The sequence below is a fragment of the Marasmius oreades genome, chromosome 1 (assembly GCF_018924745.1).
Source record: "Marasmius oreades isolate 03SP1 chromosome 1, whole genome shotgun sequence".
Taxonomy (NCBI): domain Eukaryota; kingdom Fungi; phylum Basidiomycota; class Agaricomycetes; order Agaricales; family Marasmiaceae; genus Marasmius; species Marasmius oreades.
In genome coordinates, this window is record NC_057323.1 from 1,447,601 (window position 1) to 1,465,595 (window position 17,995).

Below are 17,995 nucleotides of genomic sequence, written 5' to 3' on the forward strand. Positions count from 1 at the left end.
AGATACCCCCGGAACAGCTTAAAAAATTTGTTTGTCCACTATATATGGAGACTTCTGGCGGTAATTTTGTACTTTTTGAGCTAATAAGAATGCCCAGAAACTTTGATTTGGCTAGAATTAGTGTATTTGATCCTTTTTAGGGGGAGCTTTGGTTGTGTTTGGCAAGAGCCACACAAATTTTCAACTGTCGCGTGGGTTTTTTGGAGAAGAAAACTGAAACAGTCAATCAAAAGCAAATTGAGAATAGTGAGAATATGTTATCTATGTTTTAATTCTAGCAGCTGTGACATAACATGGGTAAATCATACTATTATTCAGTCAATCAGAAGCTCACCATGTTCCTAGTACCACCTAGCTTGTGTACGACTGGACTACAGGCTGAGGAATTGGACCTGTGAGGCATGTTCTGGGTCTTGGAAATGAACTCTGTGTGAGCATTTTACTTTGATCATGTTTGGACTCGCCTCGATTTGGAAGCAATGACCAGACTCCACTGCTCGGTCTGGGCTCTTACCTATTATATTATTTATTATGGACATACGGACAGCTCTTACTGTATTGACTCCGACGGACTCGTTTTCCTATGTAGCTAAGTATTTCTTTCTTGTTCCTCTTGTAAAATAGGTCTCAGAACTCCAAATATCCAGTGTATGTATGGGCTCAGTATTCCTTGTATTTTTTAGTATAAAAGTGTTAAGGAACGGCTCTGACTGTACATATGGCGCATGCCTACATTCAATCGTCGATCGATCGCTTCTCCTTTTCTTTATCATTCTACAACCATATGCTCCATTCCGATTTCACCGTATTTCAAACCGTATTCACCTTTTATATCGTCGTTACAGATCCAACACCCTCAGTCGTCTTACTACGTCTGAGGGTGAGTAACTAATTCCTATTCTACACCAGTCTTGGTTTACTTACGTTCTATCCCTGTAGACATCGTTCATTTGTACTTACGTCCTATTCTACAGGTATAATAGAGTCGTCTTACTACATCTGAGGACATCGTTCATTTGTACTTACGTCCTATTCTACAGGTATAATAGAGTCGTCTTACTACATCTGAGGACATCGTTCATTTGTACTTACGTCCTATTCTACAGATTCGCAGTCAGAAGTGCACTCACCATCGTAGTTCCATCCGTTACCACCAACCATCCAATTAATGTCTTCCTCTATTGCCAATGTCCCCACTTTCCCCGACGATCGTCGTCTGAAAGGTGTCGAAAACTTCGGCTCTTTCAGAGACTATGTCATCTCTTCTCTTCGCAGCAAGGGTTTACTCGGCTACCTCAACGGCGATATTATCAGACCGCAATCGACGTCCGCATCCCAGCTACTTGCTCAAACGACCACGGCTCTCAGCTCCACCACCCCAACCCTTGAGGAATGGCTTTGGCGTGAGGGTCATGTATCTGGGCTAATATACCAGAACATCAACGATCCGGATGCTCATGGAATCAGACCCGAGATGGCGGCAGCGGAAATGTGGACCTTGCTCAAGTCCAAGTTCGAAGTCTCGAGTCAAATATATCAGGACCTTGCCATGAAAAAGCTTGACAACGTAAAGCTCGCCGAAGGAGGGGATCTTGAGGAGCACCTTAATACACTCGGGAAGCTCCGCAAAGCTGCGAACGATGTCGGATGTGTGGTCGAGGATACAAAAATGATTTCCGTTATTCTTGCGTCGCTCCCACGCTCTTGGTTCTTCCTAGTTCAAGTGAATCAGAGTAAAACCGTGCTCAGTGAAGTAACTGGCGCGCTCATCGAATATTAGTTATGGCTCAAACGTGATACCATTGTCCCTGTTACTTCACCTGATCCTACGGCTCTCACCACTACTGCTCAATCCAAAGGCCCTCACCCCACTTGTGACAACTGTGGTATCGAGGGGCACCTTAAGGCTAATTGTTGGGCTGCAGGTGGAGGAAGAGAGGGAAAGGCACCTAGATGGTGGAAAGCTCCTAAAGGGAAGGAACCTCGTTTCACCACAACCACACCTGCTTCACCCGTTCCCACTGCAGCAAATTCTTCTACACCCACTGCCACCGCCTCTGTTGCTGCCTACACACCTATCGAAACATACGCTCTCGGAGACTTGACCGACGATGGTATGTGTTCAACGTTCGACCCTGAGTTGGCTTCTGCTCATTCCATGACCTCCAGACTTAGATTGTATTGGGCAGGCCATGGAATGGTAGATAGTCAGCTCAGTAGATCGTTGAATTATGTACTCGCGTTAACGTCCGACTCTGAAAATGGTATTATCCCAACGTATCTTGACAGTGGAGCGAATGTTACCTGTGTGGCTGAACGTGGACGTTTTGTCAAGTTCAAAGCGGGGTCTACAGCAGGGAATACAGCTGACCATAGCTTTCGAGCAGAGGGAGAGGGCATCGCAAAGTTTGAAGTTCGATTGAGAGACGGTAGTTTGCGGCGGTTTCTGATCCCGGCATTATTTACCCCATCGTTCACTATGAACCTGATCTCATTGTCGGCATTGGACATCCGAGGATTTCGTGGCATATGGGGGGATGGGGTTTTAACTGTCATTGACCCGAAAACGAAGAAGGATATCATTGATGGGAAGCTGGAGAATATCAACGGTTCGACAAAATTGTACAAGGTCGATGTTACAGACGTACCGGTTGCAGCAGCTGTACAGGGTGCCAGGTCGCAGAACAAGCCAGTTGGTCTTGAGCTTTGGCACGTACGCTTTGGCCACGGAGATGTGAAGGCTATCAGGCGGATGGCTGATCAATCGCTTGTGAATGGCCTGGAAATCACGGATCGTTCTATTAGTGGGATGTGTGAAGACTGTCTGTATGGGAAAATTACCAGACGCCCATTCGACGATGTCGTTACTCCCGAGACGGATCCATTAGAGAGAGTGAGCTTGGACTTATGGGGAAGGTCACGGACGATGACTCGTGGGGGAGCATGGTATATGTTGCTGTGCGCTGACGGTGGAACCTCAATAAAGATACCGTACTTCCTGTCCTCGAAGGATGCTGCGACGATTCTCGACACGTTCAAGAAATTCCGAGCAATGGCAGAGAAACAGACGGGGTTCCAAATAAAACGTGTCCGATTCGACCTTGGCCGGGAATTCGACAACGCTCTCTTCATTGCGTATTGTAATGAACAGGGCATCATCATGGAACGGGTACCTAAAGCATCGTCATCAGCGAACGGACATGTTGAAAGGGGTAATCGCACGGTTATTGAAGGAACAAGGACCTAGCTTGAAGATGCGAAAATGGTCAAGTCGTGGTGGGCTGAATCGGCTGCTGCACACTGCTACGTTCGTGGATTCATCCCTTCGTCACGCCATCCCGGCGTTATCCCTTGGGCCAAATGGTTCAATCTCAAAGTTAAACCGAACGTATCTCATCTCCGGCGCTGGGGATCGGATGTGTGGGTAAAGGACTTGGACCGAGTTGAGGGGAAATTGGGCCGGCAGGGCTGGAAAGGCGTAATGGTGGGCTATATGGATAGATGAGGATACAGGGTGTTTGACCCCAGGCGGAATCGCGTTTTCGAGGTACGGGATGTTATATTTGAGGAGGGTTCAACGCACCGGACACTGCCGTCAAAATTTGATGCTGAATTTGACGATGTGGACGTCCCTACAAACATAGCTGGTGATAAGTTGGATGTTGGATCTGATGCGCCTGCTGCTGCTGATGATGCACCACATCGCACGGTCACTCCTCAATTGCCTGCCCCAACGCCAGCGCCGACAACACCACCTCAAAACCGTCCTCTGTCTCTTGTGCCGCCTCCAGCACCTAGAAAAGTTCGGGTTCCCAGACCTCCTCCACCACCTCCGTCTCGTCAGACTGCTCGCATCCCGAAACCTTCCGAGGCCCAATTGCGGCATGAGGAATACGAGCAACGTGAAGAACACCACCGTATCGCCCTCGACGACTGGGCAAATGATAACCCACGTCCAACAGTAAACGTGGTTGATGCATGTGACCCGAGTTTTGATCCGACTGCTCTGATGTCGAGCATTTTGATTTTCGCTAGCGAGGTCAAAGCAGGGAACATCGATGTTCCAAGAAGCTTTGAGCAAGCCATGAAGAACCCCGAACTCTGGATGCCACCTATGAAGACAGAGTACGAAACGTTGGTATCGCGTGGGACATGGGAGCTGGTTGACCTACCAGAGGGTAAACATGCGGTGGACTCTATGTGGGTTTACGACGTCAAAGTCGATGGTGAAGGAAAGTTCGTGAAATGCAAGGCACGACTGGTAGGAAGGGGCGATACGCAGATCCCAGGTGTTGACTATGACAAAGGTTGGGCGATGGTCGCTAGGATGGAGTCCGTGCGTATGACAATGGCTGTAACGGCCGTCGAAAAACTCGTTCCTCGCCAATTTGATTTTTCTGCAGCATACCTCAACGGCTGGATGGACAGGCCAGTGTACATGAAGCAGCCGAAGGGTTTTGTCAAGCAGGGGGAGGAAGGGAGAGTGTGCTTGATGAAACGTCCTCTTTACGGCTTCGTCCAATCAGGTCATATTTGGTACAAGACACTTGAAAATGGATACCAAGGTCTGGGGTATTATTTCTCTAAAGCTGATCCCTGCGTACGGTCAAGAAAATCCTCCACATCCTATACACTTACCACCACCCATACCGACGACGTCTTTAGCTCTTCATCATCCGATCTAGAAGCCGACACCGTAGTGAGGGAATTCGCCGCTAAGTGGGACCTCAAGGAGGTCGACCACTTAAATCTCCTTCTTGGCCTGACTGTGGAACACCTCGAAAATGGTGATATTTCGGTCAGCCAGTCTGTCTATTTTGAGAAGGCACTCAAGCACTTCGATTTATGGGAATTACGTCCGCTTGACACACCCCTGCCGCCCAAGATTCAAGTCCGTGTCCGAGAAGATACTCTGTCTAACGACGAGGTCATGTTCATGAAAGGGAAACCATACCGGCCACTATTGGGGGTCTTATTATGGGGGAGCTCCACACTCGACCAGACATCGCTTACGCATGTAGCGTACTTGGTCAAGTACAGGCTAACCCAGGTCCTGAACATTGGGAACTTCTAATTGGCGTCTGCCGTTACATTCGCGGTAACGGCACTAAAAGCTACCACAAGGTGCAGCAAAACACACTCCAAGCACGAAGTGCGCAAAACCAAACCCAACACTAGCAATTAGCGTAGTTGATTTGTGGAGGTCGGTATCAATGGACGCTCTCAGCAAGGTTCACTGAGAACTCTAAGATATGACTTCAAGGGTGGGGCTTTATATGGTTCAAAACAAATTCAAATTCGGTGTTCACAAGTCAAAATGACAAAGGCTTTCTACGAAGTTCACTACTTCGAGGAGGTGTTCAATTCTTTCTAAGTTCAAATAGAACTATCAAATTCAATTCAAATTCGAGTCAAAGCGACTCTACAAGTTCAAAGTTTCCAAGTACCAAAGTGGCAACAAATTCAAATCAAATTCAAAGTTCAAATCCAATCTTTTCCAAATACAAACACCAACTTCGAAGAAGTGGGGCAAAGTATGAGCCAGAGTCCCCTAGTGAAAGCACTTAGGCTTCTGTCGTATGTTACTGGGGAAATACTGCTGCTACCACCCTTCCTTATATACGCCTTTTCGAATAAATAATAATCAAACGTCGAAGATATGGTAAAAAGTCGAAAATATAGAGAAATCCCTTTCAGAGATACCAAAGTACCCTTAATCAGGTATAGTACATGTCAATTAGATATAAAACTGTCCAGAATATAGTATTCCTTATTCCTTTTCCTCATATTTTCTTTATTCCTGTTCCGAGTCGGATATCTTTGACATTTGCATGTGGATACATCCTGACCCCTTTTTGTTTCCAAGGCGAGTCCCCATGTGCTCCCTTGTTCTCTCTTGTTCTATCCGATCTGGAATAGTCCAAAACTGTTCGATCTACATTCCAGGGACCGTTCCTATGGTTCTTTCCTGGTAGAATATCCTTTCTGACCGGACATCGTCGACATCCGCCCCTTTTCTTGTTTCCAGCTGTAAGTTACAGCCACCGGCACTGTCTCTGTTCCTTAAGTCCGAAGTGGACTTTAGATAGTTACATCCGTCCGATTGTTACTTCCAGATGTACTTCTAAGAGTTGTTTCCGTCTTTTCAACCAATATCGAAGAAATCAATAAATTGATAGTAAAATCAAGTGTCCCCATGTTTGCTACAGGTAATTGCGAGTGAGACGAGGCCTATCCAAATGAACGAAGGTTTTTAAAGGCTGCTTCATCAGTTCCTACAGGTTTCGGAACGTCGAAGACTCTCATCTATAGGGTGTTTCGTACTTTCTGTACTTCGGATAACCCGCAAATAGACCCGTGCTTTGACTAGCAGCTTGGGCTTGCTCTAATCCTCATATTATGTTCCCATTTTGATTATATTATATATAAAAATGTTAAAAATGCATTTATTTAGGTACTAGTAGATTATATCCGCGATATCTCCCCCTAACAAAAGAAAGGACTGTCCTCAGTCCATATTATCTTTGTCCGGAGCCAATCCGCAATGTCTACGACCTGTTTCGCAATGTTCTTTGGTTGATTAGACCTCCTCGAAGTCCAAAATCTCTTTCCCGAGGACTCTAAATCCCCACATCAATCGGTTCCTTCATATATCTCGCTTAGAAGTGTTATCGATATCAAATTGAATTGATTATGCACTAGCGAGTTAGCCATCAACTCGTTTTCGAGATCTGTAGCTAAGGTTTCCTTATTTAGAACTTTCCCACTCCACTACTTCCGCGAGAGGTATGTTCAAAATATTTCTAAGTCAATTCGGGGTTTGCCGATCGCCCCTTTATATTTTCAAGGTTCAAGGGTTCGTTTTTCAACTTTCCTTCCTCCCTTATTCTACCATGTCTTCCTCTTCGTCGCTTTCGGGCCTTTCGCCAGCGGCTCTCAGCGATCTTTCGTCCTTCAATGAGGCCATGTTCACAATACACTGCACATTCGGCGACGCAATCACGTTCCCTCCCTCTGAAGAACTTTCACGCGACGGACTCCTCCTCTGTGCTCTCAAGCATTGCGGAACAGAGCTGGTACGTGTTAATTCCCTTTCTCTTCCTTTCTGTTTCATTTCTGACGCGTTTCGCACTCTAGGATCGCTTGGCTTTCGAATTCCGCAAGTTTTCGTTTCATCGAAGCTTCCCTCCTGCAGTGGGATTGATCCTTTCTGCTGCCTCAAGGATAGCGAATTCTCAACGTTACGAAGCTTTCTGGGTGCTTTCTGCTGATGAACTCGCCACTTGGGCGACATATAACCTTGTGCATTCCATATTTCTTTTCTTTTGTCTTCGATACTAACTGTCTTCCGTAGCCTCAACATAACTTTAAGGCTGCGCCTTCCGTCAACTTTCTATACGACGTTCTTCCCGATCTTGAACTTCGCCCTTACTCTCCCTGGCATCCCGGATACCGAATGGTCCGCATGATGTCTTCAAAACGACGCCGGTCTGAAGAGAACGACAAGAAGGCCTCTTCCTCTGAAGTCGAAATCGTCGACGATCCCCCGGCGAAACGTCTCAAACAGACCGCTATGCGCAAGGTAAGCCGTCATTTCCGCTCTTAGACTTCTTCTAACCATTCTATAGCCAACGTCGAAGAGATCCAAGGCAGTAGTCTCTTCTGAGGAAGAGGAAGACGAAATCGAGTCCGAAGAGGACCTGAAACCTTCTCCTTCCCCAGAAGTAAGTTCACTTAATATTTTCCTTCTTTCTCAAGGCTAAACAATATCTTCGTAGCCGCTTACCAGACTGTCAAAGAAAGATCCCCCTCCGCCTTCGAAAAAGCAACTGGAGGTGGTCATATCCCAACGTCCGCTCCCTAAGCCTTTGCCTAAGCCGGCACGTTCTCTGGTAAGTCTCTTATTCTTTTCTGTTTCTCACTATTCTAATAATTGGAATAGATTCCGCCCTCCGATTTGTCGAAAATCAAGAAGGTCGAGATCCCTCCAGTAGCCAGCTCGTCGACTTTGTCCTCCGGCCCTCGCACTACGCGCAGTTCAACCGGTACCCTCCTGAAGGTCAAGCAAGAACCTTCGAAGACACCTGCAGCTGGTAAGGTCCCCGAGGTTCGAAAGGATAAGGGGAAAGGCAAGGCTAGGCCTAAATCGCCATCTCCCTACGTTCCGAAGCCTTCGAAATGGTTTTCCAATCGCCGATTTGACATCGTAAGTCTCCGTTTTATACTCATTACTTCTTTTCTTTTCTAAGTCATTACTTTTTCAGCATTCGCAAACCCAAAAGCATCCGCAAGGTCTCGACGCCGATAGTAAGTTATCTTTCCAGTTTCTAACATTTTCTTGTTTCTAATTCCTATCTTAGATGTCCCGCTCCGCTTCAACGTTCCTGAGGCAGACGCTTTTTCGCTTCGAGATGTTCTCGAGAGCGGCCGGACTCTTTCTTCAGCAAGTTCTAACTGTCACTCTCTTTTTTCTAAGCTGATCTAACTTGAACAGGAATTAATGCTTCCATGCTTCTCCTGCGCCTCCGCAAAAGTCAAGTGTGAGCGCTCTACAACAAAAAGCGAGAAGTGTGATCGATGCAAGGTGTCTCGGTTCCCGTGCAGTTGGATTCTGCCGAAGTCGGAGTCCTGGTCTAGGATGGACATCATCCGGGACTGGGCGAGTTCGACCCCCAGCAGTAAGTCCTTGTTTTCCATTCTATTCTTTTGACTAACATATCTTTCTAGACTTCCATTCGCGTCTAGGCGAGCTCTTGCAGCTCTTGAAGATATATGACCAGCTCAATGAACAAGCGCGGTCTCTTCAAGATTCGATTTCCTCCCTTCGTGCCAACATCGTCGACAAGGCTCACGAGGTCCAAGATGTCGCCATCAACCCGAAGGTAGTTCTCGAATATCTTCAACTGCACCCGGACGGTCTGGCACTCTCTTTGGAGACAATCCGGGGGCTTAGTGCCCTTTTTGACTGGCCGTTGGAAGATGGAGAGGCAGAGGGGTTCACGGAGGTCAAGGTGGATGGGTCTTCGACGACCTTTCTCAACCCGACAACCGGCAAGTCCTTCTCTGTCGCTCTTGGTTCGACCAGTGCCGCTCAAGTACGTTTTCTTTATATTTCTATCCATTTTCCTTTTTATTTTCCTTTCTAAATACTCCTTTCCTTTCAGCAGAACGCTCTGGAACCAGTTCACGATGACAGCGCGTCAGCTCGGGAAGTTGAGGAATCCGTGGTTCAACAGCCGGGTCAAACGGTTGTCGAGGGGAAAGAGCGTTCGATGGAGGCACCATCGCCTGGGGATGTTGCCCCGTCTTCCGATCCTCTTGGACGTTCACCTAAGTGTAAGTCCAGCTCATATCCTAGATATCTTCGACCTCACTTACTATTCCTGTTAGAGACCTTCGCCGATATCTTGTAATGGACTATTGCATGGACTTGCGGTTCTCGAGACATTGGTCTTGGGACCTATTCTTTTCTTATTTCTTGTAATGCTTCTATCTGTTCAGTAGTATACATACTACTTTAAAAAATGTATTTCTATATCTTTGCTACTGTGTAGCATAAAAATACACTCTGTATTTTTCCTTCTATTACTGTGTGATAAAGGAATTAAGAGTCTTCGAAGACTTTTGACTTAGACAGAGTGCCTTCGTTAGCCCCTGTCTAGTGACTTCAACGATATTGAAGAGACCCCTAAGTCCTACTTTCCCTTTATTCTTTTCTATATTCCCTTCTATCCTGACAAACATGAAGCTAGCCATTGAAGTGCTGTATGAGTTATTGGTTTCTAGTAAGTCCATTCTAATGTCTTCGATACGCAATCTCGAATCTAGACATCGAATAGAGGCATACCCTAGGAACTTTGTTCCTTATGTAGGGCTTTCCTACTACATTGCTGGAGACCAGATCGTTCTTCGTACGCCTCTTTCGACTAAACGAGAAGCTGAACTAGCCATCCAACTCCAATTCATGGTTTCCCTACGTCATTCTGACGGACCTTACTTCAAGTTTGTCCTCACGTTCGATCCAGCACAGAGACCTTTTATCACGGGTCCCCTCTGCTATCACATTTTTCCTACGGCTGCACGCTCATTCTTTCATCGACTTGCGAACGCTATGGCTCGAGTCGGATTCCTGAAGCTCGAAATTGCCTCAATTCCAGGCGCTGTCGAAGCTTGGTGCATCGCCGTTTTCTATTCTTTCTTCATAGTATCGGATTCCATCCAATATGTTCCTCCACAAGCCTACTATGGTTTCTTTGACTTTGAACTCAACACTGCTAGGTACATATCCGCGGATTTACTGTAGCCTAAATCTTCGAAGTCGAGTTCCGATCAAATTTCCTTATTTAGACATGATCTACATTTCCTACGCCACGCTGTCCGTAGTATAGATCTTGTTTTCAATGTGCTTTTTCTATTTTCTTTTACTAATACCCCATCTTCGACATTGAAACCATATGTGTCTCGATGGCATCTCGATCATCCTCATGGTTTTCCTTATGGTTCTCTTGTTTGTTAGAGTGTAGGGTTTATTCGGAAGATCGAATTTCCGGCAATTCTGGGCTGTTGCACCAACATCGACGATCCATTCTTAGCCGTTGCTTAGTTGCAAAACGCAAAATTCTGTTCGAATTTCAAGTCCTCTCCCCCTGACAAAAGAACTGTCAACTCCGTTGACTATACCTTTCGGTATAAAAGCTTCAGTGAGGCCATTCCTATCCTCACCCAATTTTCCGTTCTTTTTACTTCTACACTCTCAACTCGTACCATCTTCGATATGTCTACTGCCAGCAAAGTCCCTGCCTGGAACGGTCGTGACCACTTCCTTAAGCACAACGATGCTTTCATCAAACATATGGAAGCCATGCTCGCCAGCAATATGAGCGTGCTCGCCGATGAAGGCGCTCGCGCTATTGCCAACCGTCTAGTACGTTGTTTCTATTCGTATCCTTTCTTCTTCGACTAACTTCCGTAGTCTGTTTCCATGTCTATCTACCACATCACGAAAGATACCGAGGCCTTTAATTTCATCAAGAAATGTGTCGAGCTTCTCGAGAAGCTCCAGAAGGTCCCCGGCATGTCTGAGGTTCCCAGCTACTGCGGTCATCTCGCTTTCGTTCACGAGGTGCAGGCCATTTGTACCAAGCAAGAGGAAACCCTTCGTAACAAGGCCAAAGGCTCCAAGCGCTCTGCTGTACGCTTCCTATCTCAATGATGTCGAAGATATTCTTAAAGGTTTCTTTCCTTTAGAAATCTGCGGAGTTGGTCGGGTCCGACTCTGACGAAGATATGGAACTCGTCGCCGACGCTTCCACTAAGCCAAAGGTACTTTCCAACTCTGTTTTGTTTTTCCCTACTAAATTTCAGGAGATGGAGGGGCTCGAAGCCTCTATCCATTCCGTCCTCAAACAGAAAGAAGGCAAGTCCGCTGGTAAGGACGTTGCCAAGGGCAAGGGTGCCCGTGCTAATTCCGCCCTTAAGTTCAAGAAAGTCAGTTTCTTGAATTCTTCGATTTCTGTTACATTCTAATTATTCCTTTCAGAGTGGCCCTAACGGTACTTCCGCCATGGCTTTGTCCAGGGCCAAGAAGGCTCGCTTGCCAACTCCAATCGTTGACACCGCTGAAGAAACACCCGGTATCTTCTCTTATTCCTTTCTTACTTCGTACTGTCCTGACACATCGAAGAGGAACTCCGCCTTCGTCAGGAAGGCCACGAACGTATTCTTCACATTGCAGGGCTGCTGCCCTTTGCCAACCTTTCCAAATACGATCCGGAGCATCTTCTTTCTGTTGCCAACTTCTTGCGCACTGAGGCAGTTACTCTTCAGCATACCATCCTTTACGCTCACAACCAGTACAAGTTCACTATTTCTCAGCTCGACGAAATTAATCGCGTCCGCCTTGCTAAATTAGGTATCGACGATTCTATGGACACTGAATCCATCGAGGAGGCCATCAAGGACGTCTCTGTCCAAGGCGAGACCTCGAAGACTGGCTACATCTCCGCCTAATTTACCAGTTTTCCGTTTTCCTTTTCTAAGTAAAATATATAACCCATACACTTCGCTTGGACTTATACTGTACTTGTCATCTGTAGCGCTGTTGCGCAAATGTGATTGATTTGAAGTTGAGTTTAGTCTTCGACATCGCTTTCTTCAACTTCTTCGAAGTTGTGTCCGATGTCTGCTTCCTCTTCGCTAAGTCGCAAGTTAGGAATTCGGTCGAAGATATAGTCTTTGTCCGGACCATACTCAACTTCTTCATCTTCTTCTACTAATTTATCTAACTTTTCTTTAGACAAATGTATAAGTTTTTCTATTTCCGAAGGTAACTCGATCGGAGTATATCTTGCCACATGAGGCAGAACTCTGAAAGCAGCATACTTTCCTCTCATAAGAGTCCCATCCATTTCTGCTAAGATATACGAACCTCCTTTTGTCCTTCTAATTACTATACAAGGACCAAAGTATCGAGGAAACATCTTTCTATCTAAGTTCTTTTCAATCTGAGTATTTCGAACTTGGACCAATGTACCCGGTTTTAAGTCATACGGCTTTATAGTGTGCATATAGTCTTGTTCAAATTTTCTTAGATTCCTTCTTTTATTTTCGGATACCCTTTGCACCATATCTAATACATGTGTACGATGTTTTGCTAGGGCTTGAGCACGAAATCCAATAAGTTCTTCCCTGGTCCAAACCCGTTCAGGTGTTTTTACTAACCAAGTAGATTCTACCAGATCTAGAGGCAAAATCGGTTCTGCCCCCAAAACAAAGAAGTATGGTGAACACCCTAGACTCTTCCTAGTTGTAATTCTGTCTGCCCACAAGATATGTTTCAAGAAATAAAACCAGTGGTGTAAATTCCCACTGGTGGCTTTTGCCAATGCTTGTCTTATATCAAAGTGTGCTCTTTCTATCTTTCCATTGGCCTGAGAATTATATGGTGAGATACGAATACCTCTAACTCCATATTTGTCTCTTAACCATTTAGTCAAGGCTAACATCTGAGGAGCATTATCTGTTACGATCTCTTCAGGTGTTCCCCATCTACATAAGATGTCATCAAAGAACCATTCCGCAAGTTGCCTTGCATTCTCATTGGCGATACCTCTTGCTTCAGACCAATTAGACAACGCGCATCTTCCATGCACAATGTTCTTGCATCCTCTACTAGCAGGTGTCATTTTAATAACATCAATATGTATTTTCTGAAATAGAGAAGGAGTGTGGGTAAGAACTGGCGGAATTCTAAGTAACTCCAATTTCCGTTCTTGACAAGGCTTGCAAGACTTGACAAACCAATCCACATCTTCCTCTAAGTGAGGCCACCAAAATCGCTTCTCAATAAGAGCTTTGGTAGCGAACATTCCTTTATGCCCTAAGTTGTCATGCGATGCAACTAGCATCCACATTCGCTTTTCCTTAGGTACAAATAATCTATGATGGCTAGAACCATCCAAAGACTTTCTGTATAATCTTCCTTCATTGTCTACAAAGAACTTAGCAGCTGTCACAGATTTCACTGTCTTATCCCTATCTAACATTTATCTTATCTGTGCCATATGTTTATCTTATCATATCACTAGATATTCCAAAGATGGAGTGGACCATTGGACTTGTTCTAGACCATTCTAGACACTTCAGATTGTAGATCAGATCCAGGGGGAATTATGTTAGATCTAGATCGCACTAGTAACAGCCTTGGCAGGCTAGATGTCTAGATGTTGATCCTTGTTGCCAAGCATGCTTGAGCAACCCAGAGTACTATATATTTACTCAGTGTTACCCACTACACCATATGGTTTCCCAGGCTTCACCATGTGGTTTCCCAGGATTACCCAGTGTACCATATGGTTTCTCAGATTGTTGCTAAGGAACCATTGTTCTGGAATGTACCTGAAGTATTCCAACCAGACAATTACCAAGCACACCATGTGCTACTATTCAAATAGAGTATTAGAGGTCTTAGTATAGTATCTGGGGTCCTAGATAGAATTTATGTATATAAGCTAGACAGTCTGAGCCTTAGAGCCTCAGACTTAACAACATCTTTTGTCTTCATACAACATCTCTGTGCTCTCCATCTAAGCTTCACTGCTAATCTCCTTCTATCACTCTTCCATATCACATCAAGAAACTAGGTGAGTTGCAGATTTGTGATAGTTTGTTAAGTCTTGCTTCTTTGCCTGTTGTTGCTGTCAAAGAGCAACAGGTGTGGCTTTGTTGCAGGTGCCTTGTCTGTTGGCTTGCTTGGGTTCTGGGGGATTTTAAGACTCTGTTACTGAAAAGGACAGTTGTCTTCTTGGGAAGCACCTCAGTTGTATCCCTATTGTAGCCTTGTAGTCTGGATGCTATGCATCTTAGTCTGAAGGTTGCTTGGGCAATGCATGAGGGTGGTCCACTGAGGACCACAGAGCTAACCTACTTGCTGATCCCCAGGTGTAAGGGGCTTCACTGCTTTATGCAACAGTGCTGGTGTCTCAGGGCAGCTAGAGCCTTAGGGTTAGGACAGCAGCCAGTACTGGGTGAAGACTGAGAGTGTGTAACATGCTCTCAAAAACCATTTGCTGCACAGGCTTTGGGAACCTGTGTTGAGAACCCCTCCCTTGCATCAAGACCATCAAGACTTGTGCACCTCAACAGGTCACTCTTTTTGGACCCCCTTTCCTTTCCTTTCCTTTTCCTTGTACTGTACCTGCTGTAAAGGGGTATTGTACTCTTCTTGTACTATGTCTGCTGTCAAGAGACTTGGTACTTATGCCATTTGCCTTGCCTAGAAAATGCCTAAATCTAATATGAAGTTTCCTATGAGAGTTGTCAACCATGGAGACTACTCTACCATGGAGATTGTGATCTCAGATGAAGTCAAGGGCATGTTCAATCATGTTGCCTCTAGAAAGGTCTCCAAAGCTCCACATTACCCTCCACCTGTCAACAAGCGCTCTCACTCAGAGAGTCTTGCCCTTCAACAAGAAAGCAGAGAGGACACTATGGTCCTTAGCCTTCTAGCTAGAATGGGTATGGAGAAGCAGCAACAGAGTCTTCAGGATCGCATCAGCTCTCCACCTTCACCACTCATCTCTCGCATCTCTCCTCACTATTCTCCTTACACTCCTCCCCCTTCCATTGCTACCAACCTCCACTTCCGCCGTACTAAACTCCTCAAGCACATCAAGGAGTTTAGTCCTCTGCTAGAAGCTGTCAAAATTCGCTTGGATCCTTTTATGCAGAAACTTATGGTGGAAGATGAGAGGGAGTATGATGGACTCACTATTAGAGTACCAAAGGAAGTAAGGGACTACCTATTCACTTTTCATGAAAGGTTTGAGGATTTGTACCAAAACTTGGAGGAGAAAGGTCATAAACTGACCAACAAGCAGTGGAGAGAGTTGAAAGGAGCACTTAAAAAAATTGGAGGAATATCTTTGGTTAACCTTGAAGATAGACTCTTAGAGATCTGTAAAGAATTTGTGGCTCTAGAACCAACTTTACCATAAATAACAACTCTTTACCTTTGGCTTCTCATTTGGCAAATCATTACAATTGATCCTTTTCCTTACTTGTTTACTGATAAACAAGAAACTAGGAATGTCTGACTATATTCCATACATTGTCAATTTCAACAACATTGAAAATGTTCAAAATTGGGCTCAACACCTTGCTAATGGTGTAGACCTGGAAGTCCTTGGCTATGAAGGAGAAAGAGAACAACAGCAACTTGGTCTTTTACTGCACAATGCCCATGAAGCAACTTCAGCAACTGTAAAGAACTATGTAGACATACATATAAATGCAGCTACTACCCACATGAATACTTCCTTCAACAACATTTACAATGCCTATAGGAATGATCATGGAGTGCTTCTTGATATGGCTGACACTATAGAATCCTTGCAAAAGGAAGTGGAAAGCCTAAAGCAGTTGACTACCCTGCAAGGAAACCTTCTTGCAACATATAAAGCCCAGCTGGATAAATTTCCTGCTGATGCTGGTGCTGGACCTAGCTCCAAGTCTCTTAAAGTTCCAGAGCCTTCTACCTTTTCTGGGTCTGACAGCAAATCCAAATTGGATGACTGGATCAATCAGATTGCCCTATTCAACAGTGCAACAGGAGTTGTAACTGATCATCAGAAGATTGTAACAGCAATGCTTCGCCTTAGATCTCCAGCCACCACCTACATGAAAAAATACTATGATAAGGTTGGACATGGAGAAGACCTTGGGTCTTGGGAGAGTTTCCTCCAAGAACTCAAAAATATCTATGGCAAGCGTGATGACAAAGAAGGGGCAAAGCTTGAGCTTACACAACTTTGGTTGAATAAAGCTTTAGCAAATAAGGACTTCATCAAATACTCTGAGCAGTACCGCACTCTAGCTCGTATTACAGAGTATGAGGACTCTGTTCTCATTGATAAACTTAAGGAAGTTATTCCTCAGGAGCTCAAAAATGCTTTGGTTATTCAGGAAATGAATGGTACTCTACCTAAAGCTTGGCAAGAGTATCTTGATCTCTTGCTTAAAGCATACAAGGCTTTGCATCCTGAAAAGGCTAAGAGTGTAATCTTTGGCAATGGCAATAAAGGCAATGGCAATACATCTGACTCAGATGCAATGGAGATTGATTCTGCAAAGAAGAGCAAAGGCAAATCAAAAGAAGCCAACTCCCAGGAAGTTAAAAAGAAGAAGCATTGTAATATTTGCGCTGCAAAAGGCTTAAAAAACAAGGCTTCTAGTCACAACACTAATGATTGTTGGGATAAACCTGGAAATGAGAGCAAGAAACCTGCTCCTAAAAGCTCTTCATCAACTTCATCCTCATCTGTGCAGAATAACAAAGTAGGACAAGGTGCGCCAGGGGCCAAGAAATCTTTCAAGGCGCGATTATTGGAATTTATGAAGGAGATGGATGATGATGATGATGATGGTACAGCTCCCCCAGCTGCAACTGTCAACATCAACTCTGCGAGAATCGTAGAAATACCCGATTCCCAGTCTGCCATAAAGGGGACAACTGTGCAAGTCGATGAAGTACAGTCGGGGCCTTCTCGATCGACGGGTCAAAAATTGAAGGCAAATCGGCGATCTAACGTGGATTTTCCCGATGCACTGTAGAGGATAATGTCTGTGATCTACAGTGCGGGAATAGTATACCTACTATCAGCTCTAAGCAAGACTTAGAAAAAGTAGTACTGGAATCTTGTAATATAAATATTGCTCGCAACAAGAAATCGTCTTTTAGACTTCCAGTAACACTTTGGGTATATGGAAAAAAAGTACAGACTGAGGCTCTTGTTGATTCTGGGGCCACAACAAATTTCATCGACCAAAAGTTTGTTGAAACTAACAACCTGGTAACACATAAGTTGGCAACACCGTATGATGTAAAGAATGCGGATGGAACTTTCAATAAATCAGGACAAATCATAGAGTATGTCCGTGCCTACGTTGAGATTGGGACCCATAAAACAATACATTATCTATTTGTCACCCATCTAGGGGACAAGGAAATGATTCTTGGGTACTCATACTTATACAAGCACAATCCACAGATTGATTGGCAGGCAGGAGAATGGGAGTTCACCAGGTGCCCAGATACATGTGCCACTAGAGCCCATAAAACGAAGATTATCGAAGCTGGAGCTGATGAGCTCGAAATCGAACCAGATTTACCATGGGAATCCTCACTGGACAATTTAGGAGAAGAGGACATGGAAAATCCATACATTAACTGGATCGATATTGATGATCCAGAAGATCGACAACAAGCAGCAGTCATTGCAACCATGTTTGATGAAAAGGACATGGATGAAGAACTTAGTGAAACAGATGAGGACACCATTACTTGGAAGTCCCATGTGCCAGAGTGGTTGCATCAATATGGCAATGTCTTCTCAAAGAAGAAATCAGAACGGATGCCAGAACGTAAAGTTTATGATCATCCAATTGATTTTGTGGAAGGTGCAACACTCCCCAAACCAGCTAAAATTTATCTGTT

General features: G+C 44.9%; 2 protein-coding genes across 2 annotated transcripts; both read left to right on the top strand.

The window, feature by feature from the left end:
• Positions 1-14,049: 14,049 nt before the first annotated feature.
• Positions 14,050-15,497, top strand: E1B28_000403 (uncharacterized protein; the record flags this gene model as incomplete). Its single annotated transcript, XM_043146223.1, has 1 exon — positions 14,050-15,497. Exon 1 carries the CDS (start codon positions 14,781-14,783, stop codon positions 15,495-15,497), a length of 717 nt encoding a protein of 238 aa, XP_043014923.1. The 5' UTR covers positions 14,050-14,780.
• Positions 15,498-15,588: 91 nt separating this feature from the next.
• E1B28_000404 (uncharacterized protein) lies at positions 15,589-17,112 on the top strand (the record flags this gene model as incomplete). The annotated part of the gene is made up of 1 exon (XM_043146224.1): positions 15,589-17,112. One exon carries the CDS (start codon positions 15,589-15,591, stop codon positions 17,110-17,112), a length of 1,524 nt encoding a protein of 507 aa, XP_043014924.1.
• Between the last annotated feature and the right edge of the window lie 883 nt (positions 17,113-17,995).